This window comes from Haliaeetus leucocephalus, unplaced genomic scaffold (genome assembly GCF_000737465.1).
Source record: "Haliaeetus leucocephalus isolate CR32 unplaced genomic scaffold, Haliaeetus_leucocephalus-4.0 Scaffold473, whole genome shotgun sequence".
In the NCBI taxonomy this organism is placed as follows: Eukaryota; Metazoa; Chordata; class Aves; order Accipitriformes; family Accipitridae; genus Haliaeetus; species Haliaeetus leucocephalus.
In genome coordinates this window covers 7,089,909-7,105,711 of record NW_010972909.1, presented here as the reverse complement: position 1 = coordinate 7,105,711, position 15,803 = coordinate 7,089,909, and the positions used below count along the sequence as shown (strand labels likewise).

The 15,803-nt window shown below is 39.0% G+C and overlaps 1 protein-coding gene across 1 annotated transcript in view; it reads right to left on the bottom strand.

Moving 5' to 3' along the window:
• Positions 1-14,409, bottom strand: part of CRACR2A (calcium release activated channel regulator 2A) — a 51,255-nt gene extending 36,846 nt beyond the window's left edge. The window contains exons 1-4 of the mRNA XM_010575408.1: positions 14,242-14,409; positions 10,802-10,913; positions 4,156-4,324; positions 2,481-2,627 (exon numbers count right to left, since the gene is read on the bottom strand). Of these exons, the coding sequence (XP_010573710.1) occupies positions 2,481-2,627; positions 4,156-4,324; positions 10,802-10,913; positions 14,242-14,409 (596 nt within the window). The remainder of the gene's footprint in view (positions 1-2,480; positions 2,628-4,155; positions 4,325-10,801; positions 10,914-14,241) is intronic.
• Positions 14,410-15,803: the final 1,394 nt, after the last annotated feature.

The window sequence follows — 15,803 nt, the reverse complement described above, 5'->3', positions numbered from 1 at the left end:
CATATATATATATACATGCATATACATAATTAAATATATATCTAAATAAAAATTCACAGGGAGATCAACCCTATGCCTTTGAGTAACACCCAACAAAGTACCACAAATTTCCTCTACGGAGGATCATGCTGCATGTTATACATATGTATTATAAACTTATTTGTAAGTTTACTGAGCTCTGTGAGAACAGGTTTGTAAGAGATGTGTTAACAGTGGTATAGATTAAGAATTAAAGTGTTGAGATGACTAGGCCTTAGCATGTGTGTATGTTTTCACTAATAAAATTCACTCCTGATAAACTGGATGGGAGAAACAGGATCAGGCTGTCATCTTTCCTGTTTGTGTGAATGCTGCTTGTGTTTAGGTGGGTGCCAGTAGAGGCACTGCTTTCTAAGCAGCATCAGTCTGCACAGTCCCCCATGTGTGTGTCTTGAGAATATACGTTCAGCCTCACTACTGGCTGGACCTACAAGTGGGAACAGCAGCAGCATACTGTATCTATTGAACCAGGACAGGAGGAAACTCCTGGGTCTCTTACACTACAGGATTCAGGTTCATGAATGAAAATATGCATGTGTGAAAGCTCCAGAAGAAAAGACAAAAAACAGGTATAGAAGAATGGCATGGGTTGACAGCATAGATTGGCAGGGCATAAAGATCTCAGCACATGCACACGAAGGTTCTGAGGGCATCCAGGTTAGAAAAAAAGAAACAAGACAAAAGCACAGCCTACATCCAAGAAAGGGGAAAAAAGGCTGAGAGTAGACTGCATTATTGCCTAATGACTCACCGAGGTGAGTCAGGAAGGAAAGATGAAGGATCACATTCATTCTCAGCTTTCAAAGGGTACTATTGTCACCAATCAAGAAGAACCCAGGAGACATGGTAAGACCTCAATAAGCAACATCCCTTATCTTCTGTGACCCCACAGTAAATCCTGGCCAGTCTATGTGGACACATGCATCTTAGTGCTAATAAGTATGTGAGTATAAAAAAAAAAATTCACCCCTCTATATGGTCTGTCTTGAGCTTTGCTGTTATTTGTACATAGTTTACAATAAAAGAGGTTATTCATCCCCACTGTTACCAAAGACAGTATTACTCCTCTGATAGTTCTGAATCCTTCCAGCTCTACATCATAAACAAAACAACAAACTATGTGCTGAAATTAGAGGTGTTATCAGGAGCAACAGAAAGAAGAAATGAGCTAAAACCTGGTTTTGCTACAAAGGCATAAAAATCCAATGCATTTTTAAGGTGGAGATTTCAGGTCAGTCAGAAAAGTCAGGTAATGCTAATGTACTCCCTGTGCACCTCTGTGCCGATCACAGCTATTCAATGAATTTATTCATTCAGTTCCCAAAAAACACTGACAAAAGTATGACAAAAAGAAACAAAAACCACAAACCCCTCATCACACATCGTTGTTAATAATCTCTGGTCTAAAACAGACAGCACAACTATCTCTATGCTGTTTCCAACTGACTAGCTGTCTGAAGGCTAAAACCACACTTGTAGACTTAGATGAAAACGCTGCTATCAATATAAACCAATTGTCTTTAATAACCATACGTTTTTAGGTTTTTTCTTTCTTCAGAAGCCTTGTCACATTCTCAGAATAGCCAGGAGAGTGCTGAACAAATGAAGTAAATGTTCAACAATATATTTGCCTTTATTACTTAATCTGTAAGAATCTGAAATTCAGAAGTGACACTTTATAATAAAAATACAGGGGAACTTCAACTATAAGCATCATTTTGCATTCTATTTAGATTTAGCATCAAAATTTTTCCCCTCTAGATAGCTACATATTAAAGGATGATCTATTAATTTTTAGTTCTTATATATTTGGTTTTTTATAAGCGCATTATATATTTGTTTATATATATACACACATATTATGTATGTTTTTATATATATAAAACCTATATATATTGTTTACCATATTTCATATGTTTGTTTTAGATATATATATTTGTTAACTTTCATTTTCACTGGTATCAGTATTTTGTGCTGCTTTAACATCTTAAACCTCTCATTTCTCTGGCCAGTTAATCTAGATTTATAGCTTTTCTGCATGCAATGTTTGCAAAGCACACAGACAATTTACCAGATTTACTGGTAAATCTGACTGTCCTCTGGAATCAAACTGATTAACTAGAAGTAAATTGCTTAATATTGTCTTAGAACTGCAATGCAATAATAAACATCTGCAAAAGAATTTCAGTCAACAAAATCTGTTAACTGGAAGAGAAAAGCTAATTTCAGCCAGTTCTGCATTATAAATAATTTTACTGGTACTCTTTATGACTAATAAAATATTATATATAAAATACTATAATAAAATTTTATGTTACGGGAACTCTTGTGATTATAGTCCTTAATTCTTCACTGAAATACCTTGTTTATTTCAAAGGTTCTAATAGTAGGTAAGATAGTTGTAAAACTACACAAACAGTCCAACAAAGAGAAGTACTAACTTTTTCAGAGCGCATTCCAACTCATTCTTTTCATTATCTGCTTCTTGGAGCTGGGAAAAAATTCTGACCAGGAACTCTTCAAAATTGGAAAGTAAATGTGGTTCGTCTTTTCTCAGCTGCAACCAAAGCTGCTTCACATCACTCTCACTGAATGAAGAGATCATAAAGGATTCATTAAGAGAGAACATTCTCAGGCTGCAATAAATGTTCACAGCATCCTAGTGGATGGAGGCTTCAGGGCATCGCTAGTCAGAACACAAAGTTTATTAAAAACAAGGGCTACTTAAGCAGTGCCAGATTTTAAAAGGGTGAGGTGGGTGGGAAATGATGGAAATTGCATTTATTCAAAAAAATGCATCATAAAGTTTGGCCATGCATGACTGCAGAGAATCACTGCAACTGCTTGTTTAGTGGGTGCCTTGCCAGACAATTCATCTGAACAGGAATGGATAAGAAAGGAGACAGATGAGATATACTATATGTACCATCCTGTCACTTCTATTAGAAGTAAAGAAGTTCCCATGAATCTGGGCAGGGTGGGGCAGTGGGAAAGCTAATCAAAAACACTTCCTCATGAGAAACAAATGAGACTTGGTCTCCTAAGTTACTTAGACAAGTTAAATTGCATTTGTACTGTCTTTTTTCATTTTCAACCCATTTTAATTCCACAGTGGGACTGCTACAAAAATCAGAACGTGACATCTTGAAAATTTTGATGTAAAGGTTTACCAGGAGAATGTTTTGTTTCCAAATCTGTTCAGCAGATACTGAAAAAATATGTTCTACTGTGAATGATAATGGTTTTTTTAATACTTTGCCAAAATTCTCCTGAACAACTTTTGTTTGTTTCTTCCTGATTCATTCTCTTCCATGTGCATTGTAAGTCTGAACCTAGCCAGCAGAGTGCTATATTTAAAGGACAAAACAAGGATAAGGATAGAAAAAGTGGGTGACAAAAATCTCTTCATAATGAAAGCCTTTCAGGATGACTGACAATCAACTCTTTCCTGTAACAGGTAGTCAGGTGAAAAGAAGCACTGATGAGCACTTTTATTTCATGGTAAGGATCACTGATGCATTTCTTAAACTTTCCTACTCTCTGTCCAGATTCTCTCCCATTTTTGCCCCGTGCGTTTTTTGATCTATAACGTTCATTGTGATTGACCAATGAATGTCAGGCCAACACACAAGAAGCTCTTAGAGCAGTTTTTGCAGTAGCATTATCAGAGCAGTCACAACATGCAATTATGCATAAAGGGGAGAAAAAGCAGAAAAAGGGGAGAAAATGCTCTTTCTGAAGGTTAACTGGTACACTTTAAACACAGCCCTTGCCAAAAAAGCAGTCACCATGCACTGTTTGACTGAAAATCAGTGGCATCTGTGGATATAATTATCTATGTTCAAAACCCATGGTGCATCAGTGGGTTAATGGTACAGCTTTCATATGGCACAAGCACATGTTTCATATGCCTGCAGTAACATAGCTTTGCTCTTGGAAATTTTGGTTGAATGGCATTTTATCATCTCTGACAACCAAGAAAATTAATTTTTAAAGAATCACTGTGTTACTGAGCAGCCTTGGTTCATGTCATTCACCTTGGATTCCATTAAAATCAAACCCAGAGCTGAATCATAAAAGATTTTACAGTCTATTACTATTGCTGCGAAGACTCACTCATCCAAAACCTTTTTGGCGCCAAGCCGATCCATCAGATTTGAGAACTGGAATTCTTCATCCTCATCATCACTTATGGTCTCTTTGCATTTAAGTGGGCAGGCTGCTTCACCTTCTGATTGCTGCATCATCTCATTATTCAAAGCAATCTGCCCCAAAAGAAACTGGCCTAAGAATTAGAAATTACACACATTAGCATTTTCAGAAATTACTATAAGAAGCAGTGTCATTGAAGAGCAACATACTAAAGATCAAATTTTACAGTAAATATAATTTGTGAGGGAAACACCTACAGTTCTTTACAAGAAAAGGGAGTATAATGAAACAACAAAAGGATGAGGCATGGCAAGAGGATCCCTGAGTTCTATGCCTGACTTTGTCCCCAGCCTGATGTCTATCCTTCAGTAAATCACTCACCTCAAAATTCACAAACATACTGAAAAAATTCAGACCTCCATGAACAAAAGACAAAACTGCAGCAACAAGCACTTTATAAATGTTGTGGCCTTATTTCTTGATATGCTTAAACAGAAGTTAGAAATCTAAAATAACCACAGCATTGGTACTGATTAAATGTATCTCCTATTTTAACATTCCTTTTAGTGCATGACCAAAGGCACACCTCAAATTCCTGCATAAACTGCATATAGAAAGCTACACTTTATTAACACTTATTTCCCTCCATTTGACTCACATGCACTTTAATTCCTCTAAACCTGACCCCTACAGCAGTTTCTTCCATCTATTTGGGTTATTTCTATTAATAACAGAAAGATTGGATCATGGAGACATGATGGGATGGCTCCCATGACTGGAGTGTTGCAATGGAGGTGTTGCCTCAAGTCTTCAAAAGACTGATTAACAATTAAGAAGGCAGAGATAGTTTAAAAAAAACCAACTAAAACATGAGAAGTGTGGTATGTTTGCTATTCAAGGACTGTTTAGATTATGTGTACTCAAGGTAAAGCTTATCTAGTTTTAAGATTCTGCTTGCAATAGAGGATGCTTGAAGAGTCACAGACTTCCTAATTAAGGACATACATCCTCTTTCCGCATCCAGAAGGGGTATTCTTCCCCAAACGACCACCGAAGACCGCCAGAGACCACCACACAGGCGTAGAAGACTCTGGGATGATTGCTCAAGAGAACAACATGTCATCCTTGCTCAACGTAATGAATATGCAATAGTTAGGCAGAACATATGCATTAGATAGGCATGGTGTTTTAACTGTAGTGTCTAAGTATGGATTGAAAGCCGCAGTAGGTGTGCTTGATTTGTGGAAATGTTCCACCCTGCACCCTGCGCAGAATAAAGCAATGTCTCCTCTCTAAACATACTTTGTGTGTTTCAGGAGTTACTTTCTGATTAGGTAACAGAAGCATACAGGCTCTTTAGGAAGGACAGGAATGGAGGACGAGGAGGGGGAGTTGCCCTTTATGTGAGAGAGCAGCTGGAATGCATGGGGCTCTGTGTGAGGACAGAAAAGGAGCTGATGGAGAGCTTATGGGTTAGGATTAAAGAGAGAACAGGCAAAGGGCACAGTATAGTGGGTGTCTGCTACAGGCCACCTGACCAGAAGAACAAGTGGATAAGGCCTTCTACAGACAGATAGGAACAGCCCCACATTCACAGGCCCTGGTCCTCATGGGGAACTTCAACCACCCTGACATCTGTTGGAGGGACAACGCAGCAGGACATAAGCAAACCAGGAGGTTCCTGGAGTTCATTGATGATAACTTCCCCCTCCAAGGGATAGAAGAGCCAATGGAGAGGTGCTCTGCTGGACCTCATACACACCAACAAGTAAGGTCTTGTTGGGAATGTGAAAGTCAAAAGAAAGCCTTGGCTGCATTGACCATGAGATGATAGAGTTCAGGATCTGGAGGGCAGGGAGGAGGGTGAAAAGCAAGCTCGCAACCCTGGACTTCAGGAGAGCAGACTTCAGCCTCTTCAAAGATCTGCTTGGAAGAGTCCCTTGGGATAAGGCCCTAGAAGGAAGAGGGGCCCAAGAAAGCTGGTTAATATTTAAGGATCACCTCCTCCAAGCTCAAGAGAGCTCCATCCCAATGAATAAGAAGCCAGGCAAAAATGCCAAGAGGCCTGCATGGATGAACAAGGAGCTCCTGGCCAAACTCAAACACAAAAAGAAAGCACATAGAGGGTGGAAGCAAGGACTGGTAACCTGGGAGGGACACAGAAACATTGTCTGGGCATGCAGCGAAGAAGTTAGGAAAGCTAAACACCAAACAGAATTGCACCTGGACAAGGATGTTTAAAAAAAAAAAAAAAAAAGGCTAAGTATTTAGGAGACAAAAGGAAGACTAGGGAAAATGTGTCCCTCAGCAAGATGAGGGACTTGGATACACAGGACATGGAAAAGGCAAAAGTACTGAATGCCAGCTTTGCCTCAGTCTTTACTAGCAAGACTGGCCTTCAGAAATCCATGTCCCAGAGATCAGAGAGAAAGGCTGGAGCAAGGAAGATGTACACTTGGTGGAAGAGGATCAATCAGGTCAGGGAATACTTAAGTAAACTGGACATCTGTAAGTCTGTGGGCCCTGATGGGAGGCACCCAGGAGTGCTGAGGGAGGTGGCAGATGTCACTGTGAGGCCACTCTTGATAATCTTAGATTGATCATGGTGACTGGGAGAAGTGCCTGAAGACTGAAGGAAAACAAATGTCACTCCAATCTTCAAGAAGGGTGAGAAAGAAGACCCAGGGAATCACAGGCTAGTCAGCCTAACCTTGATCCCTGAGAAGGTGGTGGAGCACCTAATCCTGGAAACCATTTCCAGACATGTTAAGGATGAGAAAATCATCAGGAGTAGTCAGCACGGATTCACCAAGGGGAAGTCATGCTTGACCAAACTGATAAACTTCTATGATGAAATGACTGGCCTGGTAGATGAGCGGAGAGCTGTGGATATTGTCTACCTGGACTTGAGTAAGGCCTCCAATGAGATCCTTATAGAGAAGCTGTTGATGTACAGGCTGGATGAGCATTCAGTGAGGTGGATTGAAAAGTGGCTGAATGGCTGTGCTCAGAGGGTGGTGATCATTAGTGCAAAGTCTAGTTGGAGGCCGGTGACTAGCATGTACCCCAGGGATCAATACTGGATCCAGTCCGATTTAACATCTTCATTAATGACGTGGATGATGGGGCAGAGTGCACCCTAAGCAAGTTTGCAGATGACACCAAACCGGGAGGAGTGGCTGATACACCAGAAGGTTGTGTGGCCATCCAGAGGGACCTCAACAGTCTGGAGAAATGGGCTGACAGGAACCTCATGAAGTTCAACAAGGCAAAGTGCAAAGTCCTGCACCTGGGGAGGAACAACCCCATGCACCAGTATGTGCTGGGAGCCACCCAGCTGGAAAGCAGCTTGGCAGAAAAGGACCTGGGTATCCTGGTGGACACCAGGTTGAACAGGACCCAGCAATGTGCCCTTGCTGCAAAGAAGGCTGATGGTATCCTCAGCGGCATTAGACAGAGTATTGGCAGCAGGTGGAGGAAAGTGATCCTTCCCCTTTATTCAGCACTGGGGAGGCCACGCCTGGAGTTCTGTGTCCAGTTCAGGGCTTCCCAGTACAAGAGAGACATGGACATACTGGAGAGGGTCCAACAAAGGGCCAAGAAGATGATTAAGGGACTGGAGTATCTCTCATATGAGGAAAGGCTGAGAGAGCTGGGAATGTTTAGCCTAGAGATGAGAAGGCTCAGGGATATAATCAATGTATGTAAATACCTGAAGGGAGAGTGCAAAAAGAATGGAGCCAGGCTCTTTTCTGTGGTGGTGCCCAGTGACAGGACAAGAGGCAATGGGCACAGACAGAAACATAGGAGGTTCCATCTGAACATCAGGAAACACTTTTTTACTGTGAGGATGACTGAGCACTGGCACAGGTTGCCCAGGGAGGTTGCAGAGTCTCCCTCGTTGGAGATACTCAAAAGCCATCTGGACGTAGCCCTGAGCAACTGGCCTGAGGTGTCCCTGCTTGAGCAGGGAGGTTGGACCAGATCACCTCCAGAGGTCCCTTCCAACCTCAACCATTTTGTGATGCTGACATTCCTGGCTATTGACACCCCATCATAGTCATGAAAGACTTTAAGGAAAGTCATGAGACTTTCTCAACAATTTTTCACTAGCCAACAACACATGATGTTACCTTGTATTTGCTCTAGTAAGTGCTGAAAACACTATAGAAGAACTGGTTAGAAGAAATAACCATGGATTGACAAATGAGTTGATTCAGTTTAAATTAAACATGAGGCTAAGCAAGAATAGGTATTACTGAAGTCAACTGGTCTGAAGGGTTCAAGTAAATTAACAAACAGGTGAAGCCTGAAACTATCTTAGAATCAAAAGTGCAAAACTATCTGAACTCGTATCTCAAAGTGGGAGGGTGTGGAGGGGACACGTATGTAGAAAAGATCTGACCGTATCTAATCTGGCTTCAGATCTGACTGTATCAATATTGACCTCAAAAAAGAGGTAAGCTGAGGTCCTACAATGAATACAATGACCAAAAAAAAGAAAGCTACAACTTGGAGATAAAAAGGATATATATACAGACAAGAGACCCAAAAACATCGTGACCTGCAAAATATACTATACCAAACAGCTACAAGGCTTTTTAGCTACATCCATAAAAAGAAACGAAGAAAGAAGTACAGTAGCTGTACAGTGAGGATGCAGAAGTGAAACTGCCATGTGAACAATCAATGCACTTGTGCTCAGTTGGTGAAGACCAGATACATTCCATCAAATTCTAAATGTGCCAGCTATTATATTTGAACATTTGCAAGTCAGAATTTTTAAGGAATCTAGGCAAAAGGGGTATTGTGATTTTCTGCAGAGGATCTTTGGTTATATTCTAAATTCTAGTACAGAGGTTACCATCGACCCAAGGAAACAGAAATACTGGTGTGGTTTTGTGGTTTTATGAACTCTATCTCGCATTTTTTCTCATAGCACCCAGCAGAGTATGTTGATAACAGAGACAACAGACTATGTTGCAAAAAGATGTTACAGTAAATTTCAGATTTGCTACCGTTTAGAAATATGAACAGGATTCATCCCATGCTAATTGGTGCAGTACAAGTTTTATCCAGACACTACTCTGCTTTCTCCATTCTCTAGTTTTCTAAAGCAGCCTTTATCTTGTATAGCTTCTGCTTCTACTAGGAATGCCAATATCATCACCGAATGTACATAGCCAAATGTATGATTACGTAGCCTGGATCCCTAGAAAATACCTGTCAATCCTGTGTAGCAGGTTAAAACGTAGCATGCTTTACACTGTCTACCCTTATGTTTTACGTGAATCCTACACATAGGTGCCACAGAAGGCAGTACCCTGTCTGTGGCAGTCTGTGTAGCCTGCTGTGCCCATGTCCTTTGTGTGTCTGTGTGGGTGTCTCTGGGATACGTGTTTAATTTCACTACCAGTTGAACCTGCAATCAGGAAAGCAGCGGCCACATCCATCTGGGTCTGTGGACTGGGCTCCAGCAGCTGGGCAGGAGGAATTCCCAGGCTCTGGAGATGACAGTCACTTACAACCTCCCTTAACACAAAATTTTGGTTTTGCAGGGACTACTTATGAAAATAATCTTCATTTAACTAAGAAACATGTATAATTTACTTATGAAAAGTAAAGCAATAATACATTATTTCATTTCTCAATAATGGCAATTTGCAGATTAAAGCAAACTCTTTATTAAGATACTTGATCTAGCTCTAAAATGGGAGAGGTGGGACATGAGAGAATTAAAATTTCAAATGACTGACGATTTGCAAACAAAAATGAAGGTCCTGTTTGCTGGGCCAATACATAGTGTTTAAATGGAGATTTAACATTACAATTCACACAGAGAAGAGATTCCGTTTTCTAGAGAAAATGCTTAAACCTGATGCTTATAGTCAGCAGAGCTAAAATTTAATTGCAAAATTGATTCTGCGTAAACAACCAAACACAGCCTCACTAACATTGTCATCTTATCTGGAACCTCATGGTTAGGAAGAAAACAACGCTTTCACAAACACAGAGAACATGACAGTAAGAGCGCAAAGCAGGCAGTTACAAAGAACTTATCAGCTCCCATCATGCAGTAATAATAATTGCCTCATCCTGTTTTGTTTTGAAATGAATTAACATCACTTGAAGAATTAATTTGTTGTAGAAAACATTCCCACAGCTATAACGATAGTGGTTATTAACACATTTTCAACATTGTCTTACATTAATCTTAGAGATAATCTTAATTATCTCTCAGGTCTTATGACCTGTTACAAAATAAAACACAAGATTTTTTTCCCCTCAAGGGAAATTTTCCAAAATTTGTTCATAGATGTACTCCACGGCTTAAAACGGGTGTAATTCAGATGGTTACATCATATGTCTCATATTGTGCCATGGCTTGCCATTATACACAGGAGAGAAAGACCCTGGAGGCCTTTGTCTATTTATCAACATAATTTGACCGCTTCTTCATCTGTGACATATATCTGCTATATCTAGGGAATAGTTTGTCTCCCTGTGTGCATCGTTAAGTGTACTGTTAAGATAAAATGCTGCTTTACTGATGTGGCGAGTATAGAATATGAATAAAGCTCTATACAGGAGACATGCTTTCCAAACTCACTGAAGCCTGTGGTGAACTCTTTTGGGGTAAGTGAGCCGTTGCCATCAGCATCCAATGTAACAAAAACTTTTTCAAGCTCTTCCAGGCTAAGAGGTAACTCAGGATGCAGTCTCTGGAATGACAAAACATACAGCAACTTTACCCGCTACTACGGAATGAAAGGAAGACTAGATCCTACAGAACATCCTAATACAGAAGGATAGGTCCTTTTGTTTACCAGAGTGAAAATTCAAATACATCACAGAGTAAAACAACATCAGCTGAGGGAGATTTGCCTTTCTGACCTCATTATTTGCCTTCATGAATCCTTTACGACAAAGCAGTGAGAACAATCCCCTTGTGACACAGATTCCAATCACACAGGGAAGAGGTATAACTTGAGGTGGAGTCTCAGCATCCTGGTGAAATGGCCTGATTATATTGGTGAAATGCCTTATCATGCAGCTGGACAAACTTAGCAGCAGAACTGTATGCCTAGTTCCTTCCACGTCATGAGATCAAGCAAGAGACTCTCTAAACAAGACCATTATAAGAGGGTATACTGTCCTAATTAAAGCTGCTTTAAAATGTGTAAGTAAATAAATAAATAAGAAGGCTGCATGGTCCAAGGAGCAAACCTGCTGCTCCTGTAATTAGTTAAATGTAGTTCATGACTGTCTACTTCTGACATGCAGTATGCTTACACCAAAAAAGACAAAACTTCATGAAACCAGCTCCACAAAATCACTTATTTTTTCCTAAGAATCTAAAGACAGGCATAAAAGAAAAAAATTTTTTTTCTTTAAATCTGGCCCTGATGGTTTTACTGTAATTGTAATTCTTTTACTCTGCTAAATAAAAAAGACGGAGGTCAAATAGCTAAGAGCAAGATCTGAGCCCAGTTCTGCCACACACATTAAAACAAAACATTTTGCAACACTAATTCTCATTATTCATGATAACCTCAAGGCCCAAAGTGCAAAGCTGTGGTTTCACATCTCAGGTAGAATTTGCTTTCTTGCAATATCAGAAAACCTGTTGTTTGTTTGAAAGTTGAGCACATTTGATATTTTGAAATGGAATGAAAAATTCCAAAAAAACAGTATTAACATAATCTCAAAATAAACAGCATAATATCATCAGGGAGGACTAAACCTTTAATATAATTACTATATTATAGACACATCAGAAAACTTTGTTCGCAAGATCTGTTCCACTGAAGTTAATTGGATTTAGATACTCGGTGTTTTTTAGATACTCAGCACTCCCTCATCACGCCTCATATCACATGACTAAAGATTAAAAAGCTTAACGTTAGCATCTTGTATTTGAAGCAATGGTTCATTAATGGTAAGTAGTACTGAACTAACAGCGGGATGCAAAAGTGATCAACGCTTGGTACCTTTTAAGGAAAAAAAACGATTTACTTCATTGATTTATATCCTTGCTACAGGGAGTGAACACCATGAAAAGTGCAAAGTCAACTATACTGATTTCAAACTCACATTTGCAAAACAGGGATTCTAGTTAACTAGTCATTCTAATCAAGCATAATGAATAACTGTAAGAGTATGTGTCTCAGGTACCGTTGTTCAGTATAAAACACCATTATATCATATATTAATAAAATAATGGGTACCAAATCCATTAGAAAACACTGCAGATTACTGTCACTGGTGTCCACATAAATCTCTATTAATCCACTACTGAATTACAAGGGAGATGGGACAATGAGAAAGCTATCACTGGCTTCAAAGAATCAGGGTTTCTGAATCACTGGAATTGATGTAAAAGACTTCCGTTCATAATTTTTATTCACTGTCACTAAATTACTGTAAAGTCAAATGGAGGAGATGGGTCTCATGCCAGTTTTTTTGTCAATGGAACTGCATTGATTTTAGCTGAATTACTCTTGGTTTCCTACAGTGTTGAGTGGAATAAGGATAATCCAGTATCTTCAAAAGGTCTGTATTTGTAATATAAAGAAACATCTCCTCAAGTGTTCTGAGCACCCTTATTTCTGTATTTAAATAGACACTTAGATACATACTGACATTGTCAAATATGGTAAACAAATACTCATGGTGAAATAGAAGAAATGTACTTTATCTGTTCTTTGCAACCCTTTTGCTACTGCATTTTTTGCAACATTTGTTTTAGAACCTGAAGTATAAATTTATTAGCACTCTAAGCATAAAACCTAGAATAAAAGAGAAATAAATGTTTTTACATTCCTTGTGAAAACAGATATTAAAACTTTTTATATACACATACATACATATACATATATGGGTCTTCCACTAGGTGAAAATATATGCCATTCATTTTTTGGAAAGACAATAAAATTATAATCCATGAAATTCTCTATGGGTCTGGATTTACCAAAATTATCACTAACAACATATTTGTTTGCATTCAGTTACTTCAATGAGATAATGTATGTTGGTAAAGCCTACAGCAGAGCAAGCATCTGCACTCCTATCTTTTTTCAACTTTGCAGAATTAGCACGGGTCATCACAACAATCACCAACACACAACTGCGCAGAAAGTTCTTGAGTTAGTAACCTGAGCAGTTTACTATGAGGTTTTTGCTTTTCCAACGTAGTTAAGTGTTTCGCTTGCATTTTCCTATGTACAGACGTATCTTTGTTTCTGAGAATATGGAAGGTTTCTAAATTTTGTATTAGATGCCTCCGTTGGTAGTTTGCACTGAATTTATTTTGCTACCGCTTCCCAATTCTATTTCATCCGTAATTACTGAAGTTCAAATGGACTGAAATTATGCTTTGCACGTCAAGCATGAGTACATTCTCGTTTTCTGCCACATACTGGTTCAAATCATCTTATCATTTTTGCAATATGCACCCAATCCCATTTTCAAAAGATTTTGTTATACAGCTGCTTTTTTTCCATCAACACTTTCAGCAGATCTGATTTTGGCTCCTCAAACAATTGAAGAACAATTTGGTAAGATTATTGTGAACACTGAATAATGCTAAAATACTGTTCCTCTATACTTCCTACATATATATGTGATCCAGCTGAGAGTTCACCATTGTCTGGCAGCTGAAACCAGACTGAAAGACTTTATTTACATAACTCTGCTGAAAAAAACAGAAAGATAAAATTGGTGGACTGAATACATTCATGATACTGTGGCAAATTGCAAAGTAATGAATTCACTGGAGTTTCAAATCTCTCCATGAGAACGGAATTAAATTCCTGGGGCATTTTTTTAAACTTCACTTATTTTGATTTTCCACTTTTTTGTTTCTTTGTCTGGAAAACAAATGCAAGCATTACGTAAGACTTCAAAGAAAGTATTTCAAAATCCTACATATCTCTTTAAAGTTATCAGGAGGGTGTTACAATTTTTAACTCTAAATTAATCCATCTCAACTCATTAAGGGTGTTAGGAGCTTCTCTCATTGTGCATTTCACATAGCCAGTTTTGTTTTACCTGCATGTCTTGACGAGTGATGAAGCCTTTGCCTTCCAGATCACAAATCTGAAAGAACTCACGTGCTTTTCCCAACACAGTTAGTCCTGGGTCTTGTTCTCCAGTCCTACTCCTCTCTGCATCTCCTGGTGGCACAGGACTGGCACAGTCTCCTTGTATTCTGTCCATTGTCACAATCTCAGCACAGAATATTTTGGGATGCTGCTATCCCATTTACTCATAAATTCTGATCTGAAACCTGTGCATGGAAGGTAAGGAAAAGAGCAAATCAGACCCTCTAATGATGCTTTCCACAATCTCTTAGCAACCATCTCTTTAATTAGGCACTAAAGCTTAGAAGAAGAAAAAGCTTTTTGAAAATGCCTGCCCTTGATGGGCTGCACTAAAGACACTGCAAATGGGACGATGAACGAGGAGCAGGGAGTCTGAGAGAAGAAGACAAAACTAGCTCTGAAAAGGAATCTCAAAGCAAAATCAGCCAGTTTAACAAGAAATACAGACGATCAATTAACGTGAACAAGAAAACACAAGAAATACGGGTAAAGGAAAATATAATTTAAAGTCACTACAAGTATTCAACTGGTATCCTTTTGACTCTGATCATCTTAACACCACATATAACAATTTGCATCCAGTGCTTTGGAATACAGTTCATATGATGGCTATAGAATGAAAGGTAATTGGTGACTGACAGAACATGATGGATCATGGTGTTTAAATCAGTTAAGTAAAATTAAGAGAAGATAACTGATTATGGAATTCTGAAACATTTCCTTAGATTAATCCTTATTAGTTAGGGCTTTGACTTTCACCTGTGAAGGAGAACTAATTGCTAGTGAACTTGGTGGGAAGACTTCATAAGTTAATCACATTCTAAAGAGCCTCTGTGAAAATTTGCATTATAGCCCCTGCATGAAAATATTTGTATATATTCATGTTTGGCTATAATTTGATCTTAAATTCATTCTAGGAGGTCAGATGTAAATAGTTTTCCCTCTCCAAATGTGTACAATTGTACAACACACAGCTATCAATACAAAAGGAGCAGGCTTTCCCAAAAGCCTATGGACTCAAAGGCACTATTGACAAAGCATGGGTTATCATGCCTCACCTGATGTTTGTAAGACTCCCTGTATGATCTTAACTCATTATCATGTGGGTAAACCAAGCAGAGAAAGTCTATTTCACTGAGGTACTGTGTATTTGTGACAGGCTATGAACATGTGTAGAGTTACCAGGGCTCAGATGACGTGCAACAACTTGACTTTGTATCTGTTTTTCTAAATAGGTCTACCTGAAGTAGCCACAGATTTGTCTGATAGTTTTTAACAGGTGAAGTACTTTGAGAGGCATTTGACTATTATAAAGGAACATGGCCTGATTCTGATCCAGCATGACTGGCACAATCTGGAACCACTCCAACAGAGGCCAGTGAGAATTATTTGAATCTGAAATGTATGTTGTCTTCAGAGTACAGGCTTTGGCATTGCATGGATGTGAACGTAGAATCTGAGGAAACAAAAACTTTAGCTTGTCTACTCAAGTTCTTAAGGAGAAAAGGC